The sequence below is a fragment of the Microplitis mediator genome, chromosome 11 (assembly GCF_029852145.1).
Source record: "Microplitis mediator isolate UGA2020A chromosome 11, iyMicMedi2.1, whole genome shotgun sequence".
Taxonomy (NCBI): Eukaryota; Metazoa; Arthropoda; class Insecta; order Hymenoptera; family Braconidae; genus Microplitis; species Microplitis mediator.
In genome coordinates this window covers 3,922,340-3,943,017 of record NC_079979.1, presented here as the reverse complement: position 1 = coordinate 3,943,017, position 20,678 = coordinate 3,922,340, and the positions used below count along the sequence as shown (strand labels likewise).

At 29.3% G+C, this 20,678-nt stretch overlaps 1 protein-coding gene across 1 annotated transcript in view; it reads right to left on the bottom strand.

The window, feature by feature from the left end:
- Window positions 1-873: 873 nt before the first annotated feature.
- Window positions 874-20,678, bottom strand: part of LOC130677255 (nuclear pore complex protein Nup88) — a 162,289-nt gene continuing 142,484 nt past the window's right edge. Inside the window, exons 3-10 of the mRNA XM_057483940.1 lie at window positions 17,027-17,149; window positions 16,673-16,966; window positions 13,699-14,219; window positions 7,209-7,456; window positions 6,827-6,943; window positions 1,535-1,761; window positions 1,160-1,435; window positions 874-1,035 (exon numbers count right to left, since the gene is read on the bottom strand). Coding sequence (XP_057339923.1) covers window positions 972-1,035; window positions 1,160-1,435; window positions 1,535-1,761; window positions 6,827-6,943; window positions 7,209-7,456; window positions 13,699-14,219; window positions 16,673-16,966; window positions 17,027-17,149 — 1,870 coding nt within the window. The 3' untranslated portion in view covers window positions 874-971. The remainder of the gene's footprint in view (window positions 1,036-1,159; window positions 1,436-1,534; window positions 1,762-6,826; window positions 6,944-7,208; window positions 7,457-13,698; window positions 14,220-16,672; window positions 16,967-17,026; window positions 17,150-20,678) is intronic.

Here is a 20,678-nt window from a genome sequence, read left to right as displayed (position 1 = left end):
TTTGGTTTTTTTTTTAACCTCGTAGGACGAATTGTCGCAGAGATATCAGCCTACAAACAGAAAATGATCCTTTTGGCTTTGATCATCGATATTTCAGGTACCAATGATCGCACAGAAAGTTGAAGGGCGGCGGTGAAAACTTGAATAAATTCCCTACAAGACTCTGTCATCATTTTTTGAAAAAAAAAAATTTTTTTTATTTCTAACACCCATTAGAAGTAAGTACAAAAAAATGACTTTTTTTGGTGTTTTAGTAAATCAACGCTACTCTGCAAATATTGATAAAAAAAATAATGTTGCCAGGGACTTTTTTAGCTTAATGTACCTTCAAGACCCCTGTAAATTTTTAAATTGATCTATCGAACCGTTTTTTGGGAATCATCGATCAAAGTTTAGCTAAACAATTAAAGGAGCAAGTTTTGTTCCTTTAATTGTGTAATCATAATCAAAATGAAAAAATTATTTTTTTTGGACTTTTCTCAAATTTTTGCGTTGGTGACTCAGCAAATGCAAGGAAATAACATAAAAAATAGAAAATTTCCAAAAAATGTCAAAAAAAATCGAAGAAAAAAAAAAATTGAAACTTTTTTTTGTGTTCTAAATTTTTTTCTTTTTTATTATATTTTATAAATAATTTTTTTTTTCTTATTATTTTTTTTGTTTTCTCTATTCTGGTTTTAACAGTCACTTTTTTCGAGCTCGAAGAGCTCAAAAATACCAATGTATATGAAGGTATTGTCGAGCTCAAAGAGCTCGAAAACCGCGGGAAGTATTGGGACTGGCTCGCAGGGTCAATCGTTTCTCAGATTTTTTTTTTTAGATATTAAAATAATAATAATAGTAATGAATAAATAAAACACGTTTTTTTGTCAAAAGAATATTTATTATTGAGGATACATTGATGTAATTATTGATTATATTTTTATTTCAAACGTATAAAAAAAAAATGAAAAGTAAAAAAATTTTTTTATTCAAACTTCTAAATCTTCTTCAAGTATTTTGACTTGTCCAATCAATTCAGCAATACTGTCACCCCTGAAATAAAATTTTATAATTTTTTTAAATGTCACATAAATTGAAAATCGATCTTTTTTTATTTAATGCAGTTTTATTGCATTGCGCAGCAATGGTTACTGTTTTTTTTTCTCCGTATACTTACATTTTACGTAAACTTTTTTTAATAACTTCCTCCTGTTTTTCCCCCAAAATCAACTGAGTTTTTTTATTAACACCAACAACATTACTAATATCTTGATTACTTTCGTCAATAGACAAGTCGTTTTTGATCAATTGATTATCAACTTTATTTTTCAATCGGTCAAATTTTCCTTTAAATTCATCGACTTTACTGTTTAACTCTTTCAATTCTAAAGCTTCTGTACGTTCAGCAGCTGTTAATTCTTTGTGATTAATTTGCCTCAAAACTTCTCTTGATCTAAAAAAAAAAAAAATTATTACAATAATCAATTACTGTAGTAAAAAATTATGTTTACTTTTTTTTCGGTTTGTTTATGAAATAAAAATGAAATATTACCGTCGAGTTAATTCTTCTTGATGTTCTTTTATGTCTTCATAACGTTCGGCTAAATGTTGAGCTTTATCGTGTAATTCGGCTTTTATTTGCATCAAATTATTTAATTCATTTAATTGATGAATTTTTAAAGCCTTTAAAGCTCGTACTTTTTTACCAATTTCATTGCGAACACGATCGTGTTTTACGAAATAATTTCCACGTAATACATTTGTTACACAATCGAGGAACTGTTGATTATTAAAATTATTATTAGTCTAATATTTTGTCTATGCAAAAAAATATTAAAGTTTTGAATTACAAAAATATAAATTGAGGTGGCCCAAAATAACCGAATATATATTTTTTTTTATATGCCACGGAGAAAAAAATTAAACAATTTTGAACTAAATTTGAAAAAAAAAAAATTTCAATCCGAGAAATAATCTCGAAACGTTAAAAAAAATCAAAACTTTTACAAAACTCAAAGTAAAATTGCGTTCGGGCTTGAGGTGTGTAAATAGTTGGGAGCCATATGAGAGATCTAAAGAAAATGTAGGCAGCGCAACAAATGCAAGCTAATCTTAAAACAAACTTAGACAATAATAAAATATATACATTAGACCAGTTCAAAAAAATCGACTATTTTTTTTTTTTCAAAACCCGCAGTGAAATATCTTCCTAGTCATGAAAAAAGAAGCCTGTGGAAACGGGAGCTCTTAATATCAATTTTGAAAGGTCGATCATCGTAAATTTCTATTTTACGTTTAAATAACATGGAAGAAAAAACTTTTATAGTTTGGAATTTTTCACCTCGGCAATGGCTCATTGTACGAATAAGCCCAGCATATATTTTTGTAGGAAATTTAACGCTCTACAAAAAAAGTCTCGTATCATTTTTCGACAAATCCATCTGTTCAAAAGTTATTGGAGCTCGAATTCAAGTAAGAGTAAATTTTGAGATCTTTTTACTTTTCCGGCAAAACTATCATACTTATTATAAAATGTCATTGATTCATTTTTGTAGACAATTTTATTTTCTACAAATTATCATTGATAAATTTTTTTCAAATTCTCCATTTTTTTCTAGTTATTTCCATTTTAATGCCGAGCTCCTATAAAAATGGTGTTCTGATCGATTTTAAGAGCTTGGTATCGAAATGGAAATAACTAGAAAACAATGCAGAATTTGAAAAAAATTTATCAATGATAATTTGTAAAAAATAAAATTGTCTACAAAAATGATTTGATGACATTTTATAATAAGTATGATAGTTTTGCCGGAAAAGTAAAAAGATCTCAAAATTTACTCTTACTTGAATTCGAGCTCCAATAACTTTTGAACAGATGGATTTGTCGAAAAATGATACGAGACTTTTTTTGTAGAGCGTTAAATTCTCTATAAAAATATATGCTGGGCTTATTCGTACAATGAGCCATTGCCAAGGTGAAAAATTCCAAACTATAAAAGTTTTTTTTTCCATGTTATATTTAAACGTAAAATAGAAATTTAAGATGAGCGACCTTTCAAAATTGATATTAAGAGCTCCCGTTTCCACAGGCTTCTTTTTTCATGACTAGGAAGATATTTCACTGCGGGTTTTGAAAAAAAAAAAATAGTCGATTTTTTTGAACCGGTCTAATATACATCCAATAGCTTATATGTCACCCCTGGTTAAGAATTCCGATTGAAATATCCGATTGAGTATAATCGCAATGAATCGGTTTCAATCGGAAAAATGCATAAAAATACAAATATTATTTTCCGATTGAATCCCATTCAAAATTTTTAATCGGAATGAATCGGTTCCAATCGGAAAATAATACTTTTATTTCGTTATCATTTCCCGATTGGAACCGATTCATTCCGATAAAAATTTTGAATATGAATCAATAGATTTCAATCGGAAAATAATATATTTTTCGGAAATTTTCGATTCACTCTAATAGGATTCAATCGGAAATTTTCGATTAAATCCTATTGAAGTAAATCGGATTTCTCAACCATCTAAGTTTAATTTTGCAATAAATGGACGATTCACATTCCCTGATAGCCAGAGTTTTTAATCAGAAAGTTGGTGTACATGAGTTGCGACCAAATTAATGACAAGTTGTCGACAACTTTCAGCTTTTGTAACTGTTGACTATATAAGTTTCCCCGAAAGTTGACAACAATATACTGTCGCAACCTGTCGACAACAGTCTAACAAAATTGTAGGCAACTTTTTTTTCAAATAACGTAATGCCAACTTTTGTCACCAACTTTCTCAGAAAGTTGCCATCAATTTATGGAAATGCCAACTTTTGCGGGCAACTTGGCGACAGGTTGCGGCAATAGATTGCCACCAAATTGCTTGCCAATTTGCCTCAACAGCACGAGTTGCTCGTCAAAAAGTTGGTATTCATCAGTTTGCGATCATCTTGACGACAAGTTGTCAACAACTCTAGCTTTTGCAACTTTTGGCTACAGGTTACTGCCAACTTTCTCAGAATTGCCAGTGAAGAGTCGCAATTCGAAGACAGGTTTCTAAGAAAATTGAAGGCAACGTTCCGTCAACTTATGGATTGCCAACTTTTGGCCACCAACTTTCTCAGAAAGTGTCTATCAACTTTGGAAATACCAATTTTGGCGGCCAACTTGGCGACAGATAACGGCAGTAGGTTGTCGACAAGTTGCGGCCAATTTGGCTATCAGGGACAATGCGAACAGTAATTCAACCGTCAGTAAGGTAAATCTTGTTAGGTAACTAACTCAGTAATGGAGCAAGCTTACCCAAATGGCCAGTTGAGCTCAACCAACAGTTAAATTTAAACAGATATTTAACGTATACGTGAAATCAAAAATTAACTTCCATGAGAACTCTCTAGATGATCAACATCATCATGTCACTCAAAAATTGAGATGAAACATTTGACATCTCGATGACCGATAGTACACATAAAAAATTTTATTTCAATTATTTGCTCTCTCTCAGACGTAAAATTACATGTAAACTTAATGTAAAATAGCAGCTTCAATTTTACGTCAAATTTATATGTTATTTTACGTATAAAAGAGCTAAAACGTTGAACTGAATTTTTTATATATACTGTACGTCATCGAGATGTCAAAAGTTTCATTTAAATTTTTCAGCTGAAACTCTGGTTTCCTGGGTTAAGATATAATTGGATTTAAACAATTTCTTTATTTCCAGTAACCATACAATTGTTTAAATTATCTGATAATTAATTATATATAGAATAAAATTACAAATTTTTTTGACTTAATGAAGTTTAAATAATTTAACCGATTCATTCTAATTAAACTCAATCGGATCCTAATCGGATTTCAAAGATTTTTGCTGAGATATCGATAATCAGAAACAAAAGAATCCTTTTTCATTTGAAGGCTGATATCTCAGCAGCGAATTGTCGTACAGAGAAACAAAAAAAGCAAATTTTAGATGAATAATTTTCCTAAACGAACCATGAATTGGTTTTTTCGAAAAAAATTTTCCCGGCCCCGTAGATTTAAAAAACAAAACCAAAAAATTTAGAAAAATTTTGTATCGACCTATTTCTTATGATTCCGCAAAAATCGCGGCTCAAAAAATTATTTTTCTGGAAAATCTTTGAATTAGAGATTTTAAACTTCAATTTGCTTTTTTTATTTTTTCGATACGATCATTTTTCACGAAACAGCCTTCCAAAAATCACTAAAGAATTTATAAAATTTTTTTGTTCCTTTAATTTTTTGGATAAGTGTAGTTGAATAATATAGGGCCTTATACATACAGCTATAAGAATCTATCGGATTTTTTTAAGCAGGGAAACTATTGAATACCAGCTTTTTGACGACCAACTCAGGCTATCAGGGTAGCTTGCTCCATTACTTAGTTATTTACCTAACAAGATTTACCTTACCGATGGCTGAATTTCTGTTCACATCGTAGCATAATGTGAATCGTCCATTTATTGCAAAATTAAACGTAGATACTTTTAAAGAGTTTGTCAGCCATACTATTTGTTTTTTTTCATCTTTTTAACTGGGTTTTTGTTTAAATATAACATTTTACTATTACAGTGAGAATGCTACATAAATTAAAAATTTTTATTTCGATTTGTACTTTATTTAATGTAATGTATAATAGAGTGTTTCAAAAAAAAAAAAACAATTTTTTTTTTTATGGTATCCAAAAATTGAAAGTATAACTAAAAATTAAAATTTTGGTATCATTCCAAGCTCTTAATAATGATATTAAGGTTTGCCTCAATCCATTTTTCTATTTTCCATTTAAATAACTCGGAAAAAAAAAATTTTTTTTTTAGAATTTTCCAGCTCATAAACCAACTTACGGATTTTTATGCACAACAATTGTTTTTATCGGAAATTGAACGCTCTACAAAAAATGTCTCTTATCATTTTTTGATAAATTCTACTATTCAAAAGTTATTTAAGTTTCCAGTCAAATTTATAGTAAATTTTGAGATTTTTTTACTTTTCCGGTGAAACTATCAGTCTTATCAAAACATATCATAAGAACTTTTTTGTAGATAATTTTATTCCTTACAAATTATTACGAATAAAATTTTTCGAAATTCTACGTTGTTTTCAAGTTATATCCATTTCAATGTCAAGCTCTTAAAAAAATAGATTTCTGATTAATTTTAAGAGCTTGACATTGAAATGACAACAAATTGAAAACAATGCGGAATTTCGAAAAATTTTATTCGTAATAATTTGTTAGGAATAAAATTACCTACAAAAAAGTATTCATGACATTTTGTAATAAGACTGATGGTTTCGCCGGAAAAGTAAAAAAATCTCAAAATTTACTATAAATTTGACTGGAAACTTAAATAACTTTTGAACAGTAGGATTTATCAAAAAATAATAAGAGACTTTTTTTGTAGAGCGTTCAATTTCCTACAAAACCATTTGGTGTACATAAAAATCCGTTAATTGGTTTATGAGCTGGAAAATTCTAAAAAAAAAAAATTTTTTTTCCCGTGTTATTTAAATGGAAAATAGAAAAATGGATTGAGGCAAACCTTAATATTATTATTAAGAGCTCGGATTGGCACCAAAATTTTTATTTTCAGCTATACTTTCAATTTTTGAATACCAAAAAAAAAAATTGTTTTTTCTGAAACACCCTAATGTATAAGCTATTGGATGTATATATTTCATTATTGTCTGAGTTTGTTTTAAGATTAGCTTGCATTTGTTGCGTTGCCTACATTTTATTTAGATCTCTCATAAGGCCCCAATAGTTGGTTTCTTTGGGCCACCCTATATATATTTATATATATTGAATTGCTTCATAAATAATTTACCTCAAAACATTCTTTTCCATTTAAAGTTGATGTCATGCCCAATTTAGTGATCGGTTGTGATGTCGAATTATGTTTCAAAAGATTTTTAATATGATTCTCAAAAGATTCTCGTGTTACCTAAAATTAAAAGTTGTTTGTCATTTTATATACATTTTACTTCCTAATAAATTTCTCATAAGCGGTATCGTTTTCAGGTTCAGTTCACTCAGCTCTTTAATTTGAATACCCACATGATTACTTTTTCGAAAGTATAAATTTTGTCAAAAATTCAAAAATTTAAGTTCAGATAAAATTATTTGAATTGTAATAAAAGTATGTGAGTATTTAAATAAAAGAACTTGATTACCGGAATACAAAAACGTATTGAAATGTTCATACACACCGTGTTATTTGAATTAATAACTGGTTCATCGCTATCGACAGCAGACGGGCAGTCAAAATCTATGACAGAAAAATTAACGACAATTCCAGAATACAGTAGAGCGATAACAATCGGGGTTGGTTGTTGTAGCAATCCAAATCCTAATACTGGTGTTGCTTCATCAGCTTCCGTATGTTTCGTACGTGTGCAGATCAAATACTGCGATGTTGATGGTTTAATTGACGACGGTAAATATAAATCGATATTTTCTGTAATGAATTAATGAAAACAAATAAAAATATATGTAATGAATTTACAAAATTGATAAGCCAATAAAAAAAACCCATGTAAAATTGTATAGGAATCCATCCCGCACGAAAAAAAATATATTGCGGTAAAATAGTACATGTGCGGCTTATAATATCTTTAGTATTGTCGTATGTATGCTATTTTGCTGGCATGTATTTTCAGATATATATTTTTTTATGTGGGGTACTGAGAAAAAATTATATTAAATGATGATGTAAAGCAGAAAAGTGTGTATTCACACACACACACACACACATATATATATATATACTAGACTGGGCCAAAATAATTGACTATTTTTTTTTTTCATAGCTATATCGAAAATATTATTCAGAATGACAAAAAAAAAATTTCATGAAAGTTTGAGCCCTTAAAATTAATTTTAAGAGGTCTATCATCGCAATTTTTAATTTTAATTCATAATTTGATGTTTTACGTCAGAACTGCTAAAACATTCGAGTAAAAAAAATTCATTTCCAATTATTCTTATGTAAAATTAAATTCCCTACAAAAAAGGTCTGATTAAAAATTTTCGTCAGACAAGCCGTTTCCGATTAATTAAGCTTAACAAATTGATATATTTTTTCGATTTAACATTTTTACTTTTGAATTTTGTAACTGACAAATCAATAAATATCTAATAAAGACCATGACAGATTTTCGAAAGAAATTTAAGGCTCTACAAAAAAGGCCTCTTAACATATTTTGCTAAATTCACTCCTTCGAAAGTTATTTACGTTATTGAAATCGTTTTGACTCAAATTCAACCTTGAATAACTTTCGAAGGAGTGAATTTAGCAAAAAATGTTAAGAGGCCTTTTTTGTAGAGCATTAAATTTCCTTTAAGAATCTGTCATGATCTTTTTTAGATATTTCTTGATTTGTCAGTTACAAAATTCAAAAGTAAAAATGTTAAATCGAAAAAATATATCAATTTATTAAGCTCAATTAATCGGAAACGGCTTGTCTGACGAAAATTTTCAATCAGACCTTTTTTGTAGGGAATTTAATTTTACATAAGAATAATTGGAAATGAATTTTTTTTACTCGAATGTTTTAGCAGTTCTGACGTAAAACATCAAATTATGAATTAAAATTAAAAATTGCGATGATAGACCTCTTAAAATTAATTTTAAGGGCTCAAACTTTCATGAAATTTTTTTTTTGTCATTCTGAATACTATTTTCGATATAGCTATGAAAAAAAAAAATAGTCAATTTTTTTGGCCCAGTCTAATATATATATATATATATATATATATATATATATATATATATATATATATATATAGGGGAAGGAAGGGCAAAAAGGGGTACTTAAGGAAATACCAAGTTTTCGAGGACTCAAATACGCTAAATCTTTTTTTTTTAATGATATTCAAAGTAAATAGAAGAAATTTTCAGCTACGGTTGAAAAAAAAAATTTTTCATTTCTGCGGGCAAAGTAGGGTACCCCCTAAGAAAGGTAAAAAAAAAAAATTTCTGGATTTTAAACGAATTTGATTAAGTTGAATTTTTTTAAAAGTAATTTACATGAAGAAAAATTATATTTTACATATTTATTGGATACAAAATAAGAAAAAAAATTTTTAATAGTTTTTATCATAAAACAAACGTCATTAATATTTTTTAACTGACAATTGATTTTTGAAAAAGTTTACCAAAAAAAATTCAAAGTAACGCTTAATTATATTTACAGAAGTGATTTTGGAATGTTTAAAAACCATTTAAAATATAAAATTTTTTTTTATCAAATTTTGGGGGTACCCCGTTTTGCCTACCCTATCCCCTTTTGCCCCCCTTTCCCCTATATGTATATACTCTGTAAAAAATCTGGAGTGAATCCGGAGTGGATTCGGAGTGAAATTAAATCCGAATTCACTCCGCCACTCGAAGTTCCGGAGTTTTAAAAAAAAATCACTCCGCATGCGGAGTGAATTGAGAGTTTTTTTTAGCGGAGTGATTGCGGAGTGACACGGATTTTATTTCACTCCCAATTCACCCCGGTCCGGAGTTTTAATACTTAACCCTTCAGCACCCGCGCTATGAGTTTTTTTCTCACACTTGACTTCGAATATTTTTTTCAAAGTAATTTCAAATGGAATGACCTAGTGAAATTTTTTTTATCTTAATAAAATTTCATGCTTTTTATGATTTTGAAATTTGAAAATTATTTCGAACATAAAAAATATTTTTAAAAGATTTATTTGAAAAAGCCATGAGACTTTTTCTCATCACGCGAGTAAAGTAAGGCGTAAAAATTAATACGGTTCGGCTCAGTTCGGACAGTTCCGAATCTTTTCGGCAATCACCGCCATTTTTTTCAGCCGTTACATCTGTCATTACTTACAAAATTAAAAAGTTAAAAAACAAGTACATTATAGAAAATTTAAAAATAAAAATAAGCGAAATATTCAAATAAATTATAAATACGTCATAACTAGGAAAGTGCATAATATTTTTGTTTTATTTAACTTAAAATTTACGGTGCGCCGAAGCGTGAGACTTTCTCTCATCACGCGGGTAATGTTTTACGTTGCTCTAACGCGGGTGCTGAACGGTTAAATGAATTTATATTAAACTGCTAAACAATGTGTGTGTGTGTGCGAGTGTGTGTTTGCGTGCATGTGTGTTTGGGTGTGTGCAGGTGTTTGTGTGCGTGTGTGCGAATGTGTGCTTGTGTGTGTTCGGATGTGTGCAAATATCTGCGTGTGTGTCCGCGTGTATGCAAATGTGTGCATGTGTGCAAATGTGTGTGCGTGTGTGTGTGTGTGTGTGTGTGTGCAAATGTGTGCGTGTGTGCGTGTGTGTGCAAATGTGTGCATGTGTGTACAAATGTGTGTGTGTGCAAATGTGTGCGTGCGTGTGTGTGCGAGTGCGCGTGTGTGTCTAAATATGTGTGTGCGTATGTGTGTACGTATCAGCTGATCAATTATGTAATTCGCGAGTTTTTACTTCGATTTTATTGAGTGGAGTTATTTTTTATCAATAATATTTACAAAACTCCGCTTCGGAGTGAAATTCACTCCGAGGGGAGTGAATAATCAAAAATTCATTCACTCCGCATTCACTCCGGATTTAATCCGCATTCACTCCGCGAATTTTTTACAGTGTATATATTAGACTGGGCCAAAAAAATTGACTATTTTTTTTTTTTCATAGCTATATCGAAAATAGTATTCAGAATGACAAAAAAAAAATTTCATGAAAGTTTGAGCCCTTAAAATTAATTTTAAGAGGTCTATCATCGCAATTTTTAATTTTAATTCATAATTTGATGTTTTACGTCAGAACTGCTAAAACATTCGAGTAAAAAAAATTCATTTCCAATTATTCTTATGTAAAATTAAATTCCCTACAAAAAAGGTCTGATTGAAAATTTTCGTCAGACAAGCCGTTTCCGATTAATTGAGCTTAATAAATTGATATATTTTTTCGATTTAACATTTTTACTTTTGAATTTTGTAACTGACAAATCAAGAAATATCTAAAAAAGATCATGACAGATTCTTAAAGGAAATTTAATGCTCTACAAAAAAGGCCTCTTAACATTTTTTGCTAAATTCACTCCTTCGAAAGTTATTCAAGGTTGAATTTGAGTCAAAACGATTTCAATAACGTAAATAACTTTCGAAGGAGTGAATTTAGCAAAATATGTTAAGAGGCCTTTTTTGTAGAGCCTTAAATTTCTTTCGAAAATCTGTCATGGTCTTTATTAGATATTTATTGATTTGTCAGTTACAAAATTCAAAAGTAAAAATGTTAAATCGAAAAAATATATCAATTTGTTAAGCTTAATTAATCGGAAACGGCTTGTCTGACGAAAATTTTTAATCAGACCTTTTTTGTAGGGAATTTAATTTTACATAAGAATAATTGGAAATGAATTTTTTTTACTCGAATGTTTTAGCAGTTCTGACGTAAAACATCAAATTATGAATTAAAATTAAAAATTGCGATGATAGACCTCTTAAAATTAATTTTAAGGGCTCAAACTTTCATGAAATTTTTTTTTTGTCATTCTGAATACTATTTTCGATATAGCTATGAAAAAAAAAAATAGTCAATTATTTTGGCCCAGTCTAGTATATATATATATACGGGAATATATACGTAGAACGTTTCGAAATTCTTGTAGTAAGATACTTGACCACTTTATAAATTAAAAAAAATGGTTTTTTTTGCATTTTCTCAATCCTTTCATTTTTAAAAATCATCCCCAAAAATGTTTTTTTTTTTTTAAATTCGAATTCTAACATAAAGAAATTAGTGAAAGTGAGTAATAACTTTAAACGCGTTTTTCTCGAAACTACTTTTTTTTCAAATGGCGGATAGTTAATCTCCGAAACTACTCGACCGATTTCAATGTTTTTGGTCTTGTTTTGTTCATTTAGATGTTTTGTATGACAATTTACCACACCATGCCGAGAAATAATTAATTATAACATTTTTTTTTAGCAGAGAATAGTGACAAACGGGGTTTCTTTTTCAACCTTATTTTCGAAGAACCGCCATTTTTTATTTTCGGCAAATTGTGGTAAATTGTCACGTAAGGGACCTTTCTTTTGAAGACGCCGTTTTGTTCACACGTTTGTTGACCTCGGCTTTACCACGGCCAATAATTACATGTGATCTGAGACATTTCTTCCTTTTCTGCCCTAGGTGTGCAATATCCTAATTGAAAATGTTGTATTTTTTAGCTTTCCAAAGTGTTCAAGTACCCTAAGGAAGGAGAGACAGGATAGGAGGGGCTTAGGAAGGATAAGGGGCCTTCTCAACAAATAGTTTATAAATAAATTGCGGAAGATAATTGGATAACTCGAACTGGGAATCGAATCCAGACCGTGTCGGTTAAGCGCCGAGTGTTCTACTAGCTGAGCTATCGACACAGAGAAAAAGGATTTTTTGGCGCAAGAAATATTTTGTATTATGAATTGAAGACAAAAATTTTTCTTGGCTCAATAATTTTTTCTCACGTTAAGAAAATTTTTGTTTTCTATTTATAATACAAAAAATTTATTGGAACAAGAAAAAATTTTTTGCGCCACGAAATCCTTTTTTTCTGTGTAGGCTTATGCTGAATTTCATTCAATTTATCCATTTCCACTGAGCCACACCGTTCATAGTACGGCAGGAATCTATGCTGGATTCCTATAGGCAACCATATGAAAATCCATCGGTAAACCCCGCATGAAAAAACTTTATATGTGAAAACATATATGATAGAATATATGAATATTATAATGTGATATATTGTACAATATATAAAATAATATTTATATTTTTGCCGTATTAATATATGATAATATATTGAAAAAAAATATATTGCTAGAATATATTATCAATATATTTATCAATATATGACTTTTTATGTATGTTTAACATATATATATTTTAATATATCTTTTTTATATTGATATATTATATTGAAAGTAGTATATTAATTAATATATAGTATTTTTTATATTTTTTATATATGTTTTCCAATATATTGCAAAATATATGGTTTCCAATATATCGTAAAATATATGGCACTTTTTTTACTTTTCTTAGGTTATTGCCAGTAATAATAAGATCAATGAAAAGAAGGAGAAAAAATAATAAATTTGACTTTTTTTTTGTGGAATTGTGTAAAAATTGAAAAAGTATATTGAAAAAATAAAATTTTCAATATATTGCGAAAAATATAAGTTTTAATATACTGGAAAAATATCATTCCAATATACCGCGAACCATATATTTAATCATATAAATTCTTTCATATATAATCAATTACATAGAGACCATATACCACTAATTATATGAGTCAAAATATATGGATATATATATCAAGTTTATTATATTATACTTATAAATTATATATATACTGTCCATATATGATAAGAATATATTGAGCATTATATGAGATAATATATATAGAAAAATACAAAACATTATATACAAGTAAATATATTATGATAAATATATAATCCAATATATGTAAAAAACATATATTTTTCAATATAGATATTTTTGCCGCTATATATTTATCACATATTCACCATATATTTTTTTATATACTTTTAACAATATATAGCTTTTCCATGCGGGACGACATGTAGGAATCTAAGCTGGGTTTCTTTAAGGATTTTTTTTTAAAAGGCAAACGACTAAGATTCAACTCCGTGAAAATTATCCACAAAAAGAAATAAAAATATACTTGCCTTCAGAGCAATTTAAATAATCCATCAATTGCGATACCACAGGCAATGTAATCATGTGCACTCCAGCATTATGCGTGCAAAAATAACGGCCCTTATTACCACGATCACGGTGTAAATTAATAAAACAATTGTATTTTTTGTCATTGTCACTAAAGAGTAATCCCAACTGCATTTCAATTGTTTCGAAAACAAACAAACCATCATCGGGAGTGTGAAGACTGTAATTAGATCCATACTCGGACCAAGTTTTTTTTCTATCAAATTGTTTTTGTGAATCGTCATCTTGCTGATTTAAAGTTGAATCCTCAGTTGATGAAATATTTTTAATTTGATTGTCAATGTTAGCGGTACTGGAATTATCACGCAATAAAATTGCGTGGTGAATAAGACCTGTAGACGTGGCAATAGCTATCAGAGGTGGACTTGTTGGTAGACAGACTATTGAGCATGAATCGACTCCGTAATTGTCGAATGACGCGGGATAAATTGATAATGAGCCTTGCACCAATGGTTTTTGATTTCTGTTAACGAATAATTAACATTAGTATTGTGCTCCTGTGATATTTTACTATGAAATAATTAATGTACGTTTAAAGTAGTACTATCGATACCACAAGTGTCAAATGTGTGCTTTGTGTAATTTGACTTTCGTGATATTTATATTTTTAAATATTTTTTTGATTTTAAATAAACAAACAAAAATCGTTGATTCAATTAAAATTTTTTTTTGTGCACCCTTATGGTTCTTGGATGCCATGAGGGATGTAACTATAAGATATTATGGCATCTGAGATGCGATATATTTCTTGAAAACGACAAAATATTACCCGGGTCGAAAAATTTGATCTGATTTTAGTCTAACTGGACTGTATTTGGACTACTTGTTCTGTTATTGAACTTCGATAAAAATTTTAATCTGTTTTTGATCTACCCGGACTGAAAAATTTGACCTGATTTCAGTCTGATTGGACTATTTGATCTAATTTTGATCTTTTATGAAAATTTTAAGCTGTTTTCGACCTGCTACTTTAAAAAACAAATGCGTTACAAGCAGACTGAATTAGATTAATTCGTGAACTTCAAAAAATTTTAGTTCTGAAAATTTACAAGGACAAAACTAGATTAAATCATGGACTTATAAAATTTTTATTCATGGGCAATATTTATGAAAAAATATTAAGTTGCAGAATTGATTATGTTTTATTTACTATTTATTTACTATCTTTTGTTTAAAAATGTCGGCAGTTAATGAAAATTTGACAGCTTAATTTTTTAGTTGTCTTCATTGAATATTTATATCATTGAATAAAAGTGATAAAACAACTCTTAAAATGTCAAGAATTTTCTCTTATTTACTGGATAAAATTGAAAATATTTTGGCATAAGAAAACATCAAAATTCTTGTGCTACGGAGAAAAATGTTGGCTCGAAATCTACCAATTTTTATTATACTGTCGACCAAACTTGAAACAGAAAGTAAAGTATCCAAAAAATTACTATACTCTTATAAAAAATTATTATGCTGCATCAAAATTATTATAATGTATGGAAGTAATTGATATTGAAGCTCATCGATAAGTTTCTCGCGCGTAATAAGTAATGTGATACAGTATAATCATTTTTTGTAAGAGCACGATAATTTTTTGGATGCTTTACTCCCTGTTTCAAGTTTAGTCGACAGCATTGTAAAAATTGGTAGGTTTCGAGCCAACATTTTCTCTCTGTGACATCTTATTATGGAAGCGCATTAGCATGTTTTAAATACCAAGAAAATTAAAATAAATTAATAAATCTAAATTATTATTATTATTATTATTTATATTTATAAAAAGTCCTGTATTTGTCCTTAAAAACAATTGAACACAGACTAAATATTATAGAAAATAAAGTCTGTTTTTGTCCTTAAAAATAATTGAACACAGACCAATAATTATAATAAAAATTGGTCTGTCAGTTGACCCCGCGGGCCAGCTCCAAAACTTCCCGCTGTTTTTGAGCTCAAAAACCTCGAAAACATTAGTGTGAATACATTTTCAAGCTCTTCGAGCTCGAAAATACGTTTGTATGCTGTTGTTTTCGAAAAGAAAAGTTTTTCACCATTTTTTCTCCAACGATATCTCTCAAACGAATAAACCGATTGAGACGGTTGAGGTGGCAATCGACGCGTTTTATCAAGTTCTAAAGCTGATCAAATTTTGAATTCGATTGATCGAGTCGTTTTTGAGATATTTCAGAAAAAATAAAAAAAAATTTTTTTTTTAATTCTTTCGACAACGGTTTCTCTTGAACGAATGAACCGATTTTGATGGTTGGGGTGGCATTCGACGCGGCTTATAAAGCTCTAGAGCCCAGTCCATTTTGGAATCCATCCATTGAGCCCATTAAAAGTTATCCAAAAAAAACACTTTTGAAAAAATTTTATTTTTGGAATATCTCTGAACGAGCCCTACCGATCAAGCTCAATTTTCTTACAGCTTCAAGATATTGACAAGCCGCGTCGAATGACACCTTAAAGTTCAAAATCGGTTCATCCGTTCAAAAAATACAGGTATTTACATACGTACGTACGTACGTACATGCATACATACATACACTCGGACATCATCGTGAAATTAGTCAGAATAGTTTCCTAGGACCTCAAAACGGCGACATCTGATGAAAATTCGATTTTCGAAAATCGGACCGAAACCAATAACTTCCCGAATTTTTGAAAATTTACAATTTTCTTAGCGGGAAGTTAAAAAAGTCTGTTTTTAATTTAAACGCGATTTAAAACAGACTAAATATCATACGAAAATAAGTCTGATATTAGCCTGGATAAGGAATAGTACGGGGAAAAACAGATTAAATTCTTATATAAAATAAATACGATTTATAATTTTGAATTAAAGAAAAAATATTCGAATTTATCATTTATTTTAAAACAGATCTAATTTTGTGACCCGGGATAAGAACAGAACAAAAAGATACTTACGAGTTTGATAAGATGTTTCCGTAAATCAAAAATACATTTCCATCGCCACGTAATACTAATATTGGCCATTCAATGTCACTCCAATGTGGGGTTTCTTTTGTAAAATTTCCAAACTTTCCGTATTTATTATAATTATTAGACGGAATTGTCGGAGTTGAAAAATCAAAATCAACTGCAGTCTCACCAAGTGATTCAATATTTGGAAGTGTTTTTGATGGAGATAGCATTGGGGTGGGTCCAACTTTCCAATTTTTTATCAATTTTGGTTTATTACCCAAAGGACATTCAAACAATCTATAAATAAATATTTTTAGTTTTGTAAATAATTGATAAAAAAATAAATTATTTAATTACTGGAATGAGTTTTCCGAAGTGAGAATAAGTAGATGTGAGTCATTTGGTGATCCTGGATGCCAACGGACACGACGTACTTCTGATGATGATAGTTGTGATGAAAGACGATTCAGATTGTGATTACTGTAAATAAAAATTGTTGGTATAAAGCAACGACACCAATACATCTACATATATATCGCGTTACAGATGCCATAAGGGCATATACCGGCAAAAGGTCCTGGTGAAAAGCCATAAGGGCATATAAAAATTTTTTTTTCGGGAATCGACGTAGTTTTGTCCGAAATGTGGAGAAATGCTAAAAAAAAATTTTATATGCCCTTATGGCTTCCGTGACCCACTTCGGATGCCAGAAGGGCATATAAAAAAAATTCTGTTATTTTTTCTAAGTCCAAGAAAATTTTTAGTTAGGCAAAAATTTTTTTTTGCATTTCTGCACATTTCGGACAAAAATACATCAATTCCTGAAAAAAAATTTTTTTGATACGCCCTTATGGCATCCGAGGTGAGTCCCGGGAGCCATAAGGGCGTATCAAAAAAATTTTTTTTCAGGAATTGATGTATTTTTGTCCGAAATGTGCAGAAATGCAAAAAAAAATTTTTGCCTAACTAAAAATTTTCTTGGACTTAGAAAAAATAACAGAATTTTTTTTTATATGCCCTTATGGCATCCGAGGTGGGTCCCGGGAGCCATAAGGGCATATAAAAAAAATTTTTTTCGGGAATCGATGTATTTTCGTCCGAAATGTGCAGAAATGCAAAAAAAAAAATTTATATGCCCTTATGGTTCCGGGGTGCCATAAGGGCATATAACTTGTTATATGCCCTTATGGCATCTGTAACGCGATATATATTAGGGCTCTTAAAATCGATTACAAGACTATTTTTTTTATGAGCATGACATTAAAATGAAAATAACTAGAAAACAATGCGGAATTCGAAAAAACTTTATTCGGTATAACTTCTAGGGAATAAAATTGTCTACAAAAAAGGTCCCATGATATTTTGTAATAGGTCTGATAGTTTCGCCGGAAAAGTAAGAAAAACTCAAAATTTAATATGAATTCGACTTCAACCTCAAATAACTTTTGAATAAATAGATTCCGCAAAAAATGATAAGAATCTTTTTTTGTAGAGCATTCAATTCCCTACAAAGACATGCCTGCCAATTATTCCTATGACGCATCGTTAGCTACTTATAAAAATCAGAAGACACAAAAAAAATTTTTTCCATGTTATTCTTATGGGAAATAGAAAAGTGCAATGCGGACAATGTTAATATTAATATTAAGAGCTCTAATTTTCATAGGAGTCTTTTTTTATCTATACGAAACTTTTGAACCTGTTTGGAAGAAAAAAAAAAATTTGCTTGTTTTTTGAATCACCCTAATATATATACATCTATATATACACTAATATAAGTGTAGGCGTAAAAGAGTGGCTGGAAAGGGTCCAGTTTATGACCTCAGGTACTCTCTATACTTTTAGGTCTACTAGTAACAATAGTCAACTTCAGTGTCAATCCTGTTCTCGTGACGATCACATTACTTAAATATATACATTCATTTATTCAAGTTCATTCAGTTATTATTATTGTATTTTGTATTGCTTCAATAGTTATTCATTGTTAAATAAAGTTAAATAAAGTGTTACAAATATTATCCTATTCTCGATCCCAAATATTATATTCTCTATACCTTCCAACCACCATTCTTCCAATAAAAATAAATTTTATTAATTTTTTTTTCATCGTTTGTTTTATAACCTTAAATATTTTCTGGAAATGATCTTCGAAAAAAGAATGTAGAAGTGGATGCTTATGCGAAGTATTAAAAATCAAAGACGGAAAATCAATCAATCTTATAAATTCTCCATTGCAAAACAATAAAACTATTAATGCTGAATTAATAACCGAATTTGAGCATTGAAAAAGAAAGAAAAATATTAATTTGTTAAACACCTGCAATTAAAGAGAATGAAAAATAAAATCGCCATTTGGTGTATTTTTGACCAAGTTACAGGCTTTTGAAATAGCGATGTGCGTTAGATTTATTTTTCGAAATCAACCAAATGGTCAAAAATAAGCCAAATGGCAATTTTGTTTTTCTCTTCAATTTCAGGTGTAGTTTTTAAAAAAAATTACAGTAAAATTATTTATATGTATCTTCTATTTTTTTTTTCAATTTTTTGAAAAAAATCCAAATTTTTTTGAGGATTACCACTTCCAATTAATTTCTTCATTTCAATTTGTCAAACACTGAAGTCGTCCATAAATCCTCAAAAATTTCCAGAGTGATATTTTGTAAAATAAGCCCAACTGGGCAAATTTTTTTTTTTCAATTGATAAAAAAAAAATGAAGAAAAAGTCCGCCCACTCTGGAATTGGCGGGAAAAATCGCAGAGTAAATTGAACTTTTTTTTGAGGAAATAAAAAATGACGAACTTTAAAAAAATTATGGTTTTTCTCAAAAAAGCCGAAAATTTTGTAGAGTTTAATATTTTTTAATTTTTTTGTATTTTTTTCTGAAAAATACATTTGAAGAGAAAAATTAAAAAAAAAAAAACGTCCCAATTAGTCAATTTTTGAAGAAGTTATAGCTATTTGGAAAAATAAAAGCCTTATTTTTGAAAAACCCATAACTTTTTTTGGGTTGAGTAAAAAAATTTGTTAATTTCCTGTAAAATGATTTTAATAGGGTAGAAAAGGAAAAAAAATTTTCAGGCAAATCTAGAGGGGTCGGGGTCAAAAGTAGGGTTTCACACGAGATCGAGATTTTTCTCGTCTCGTCTCGTCTCGTCTCGATTTTACGAGACGAGACCGAGACGATACACTTCCAAAATTATTTTGACGATACCGAGACCACATACTGCGAGACCCGAGAGTCTCGTTTTTTGTCTCGTCGAAATTTTTTCAGCCGGGAAATAAATAGACAAGAAATATCAACGGTTAATTTTTTTCTTAAACAAAAAAAAATGTTTGTAGGTAACTATACACTTATGAAACGTAAAATATGGTGACCATCTGTAAAATATCCAAGGCTATAATTTTGCGTTTTCAGTATTTAACTTACTTGAAAAAATAAAATCTCAAGTGAAAATGAACCGCAATACAATGTTCTCTTACCTATTTTTTCACATCGATTTTTGAAGTAAAGAATTTTTGAATATATAGGGTGGCGAAAAACGGACTATTTTTTTTTTTTTTTTTTTTTTTTTTTTCTAGTCTCGAATAAGAATTTCTTGACTTAACACATTTTAAGAATCCTCTCAAAAAATTAGCTTGATAAAAAATTTTTAAAAGTCGCCCACGAATTTCGGAAATTTCAAAATACAGATTTTTATTTTTTTGTAATTTTCTTTCTTGTGACAGCAATAGTTTATGTTTGTAAGCGACTTTTAAATACGAATATCAAAGCTCCTCTATTTTTTCATTATTTTTATTATTACACGTTGGTATCGTGATAAACAAAAATAAAACTCGAGATATGAAAGAAAGTATATATTATTTACATATTTCTTTTTTTTTAATACAGGACGTTGTATTTCGGTGCAATGATAATAATTGAATTATAAAAAACTCAAAAAATTAATCCAATGGAGTAGTTACATATTATGAATCAACATTCGAAATTCATAAGCAACATTCAAAAAT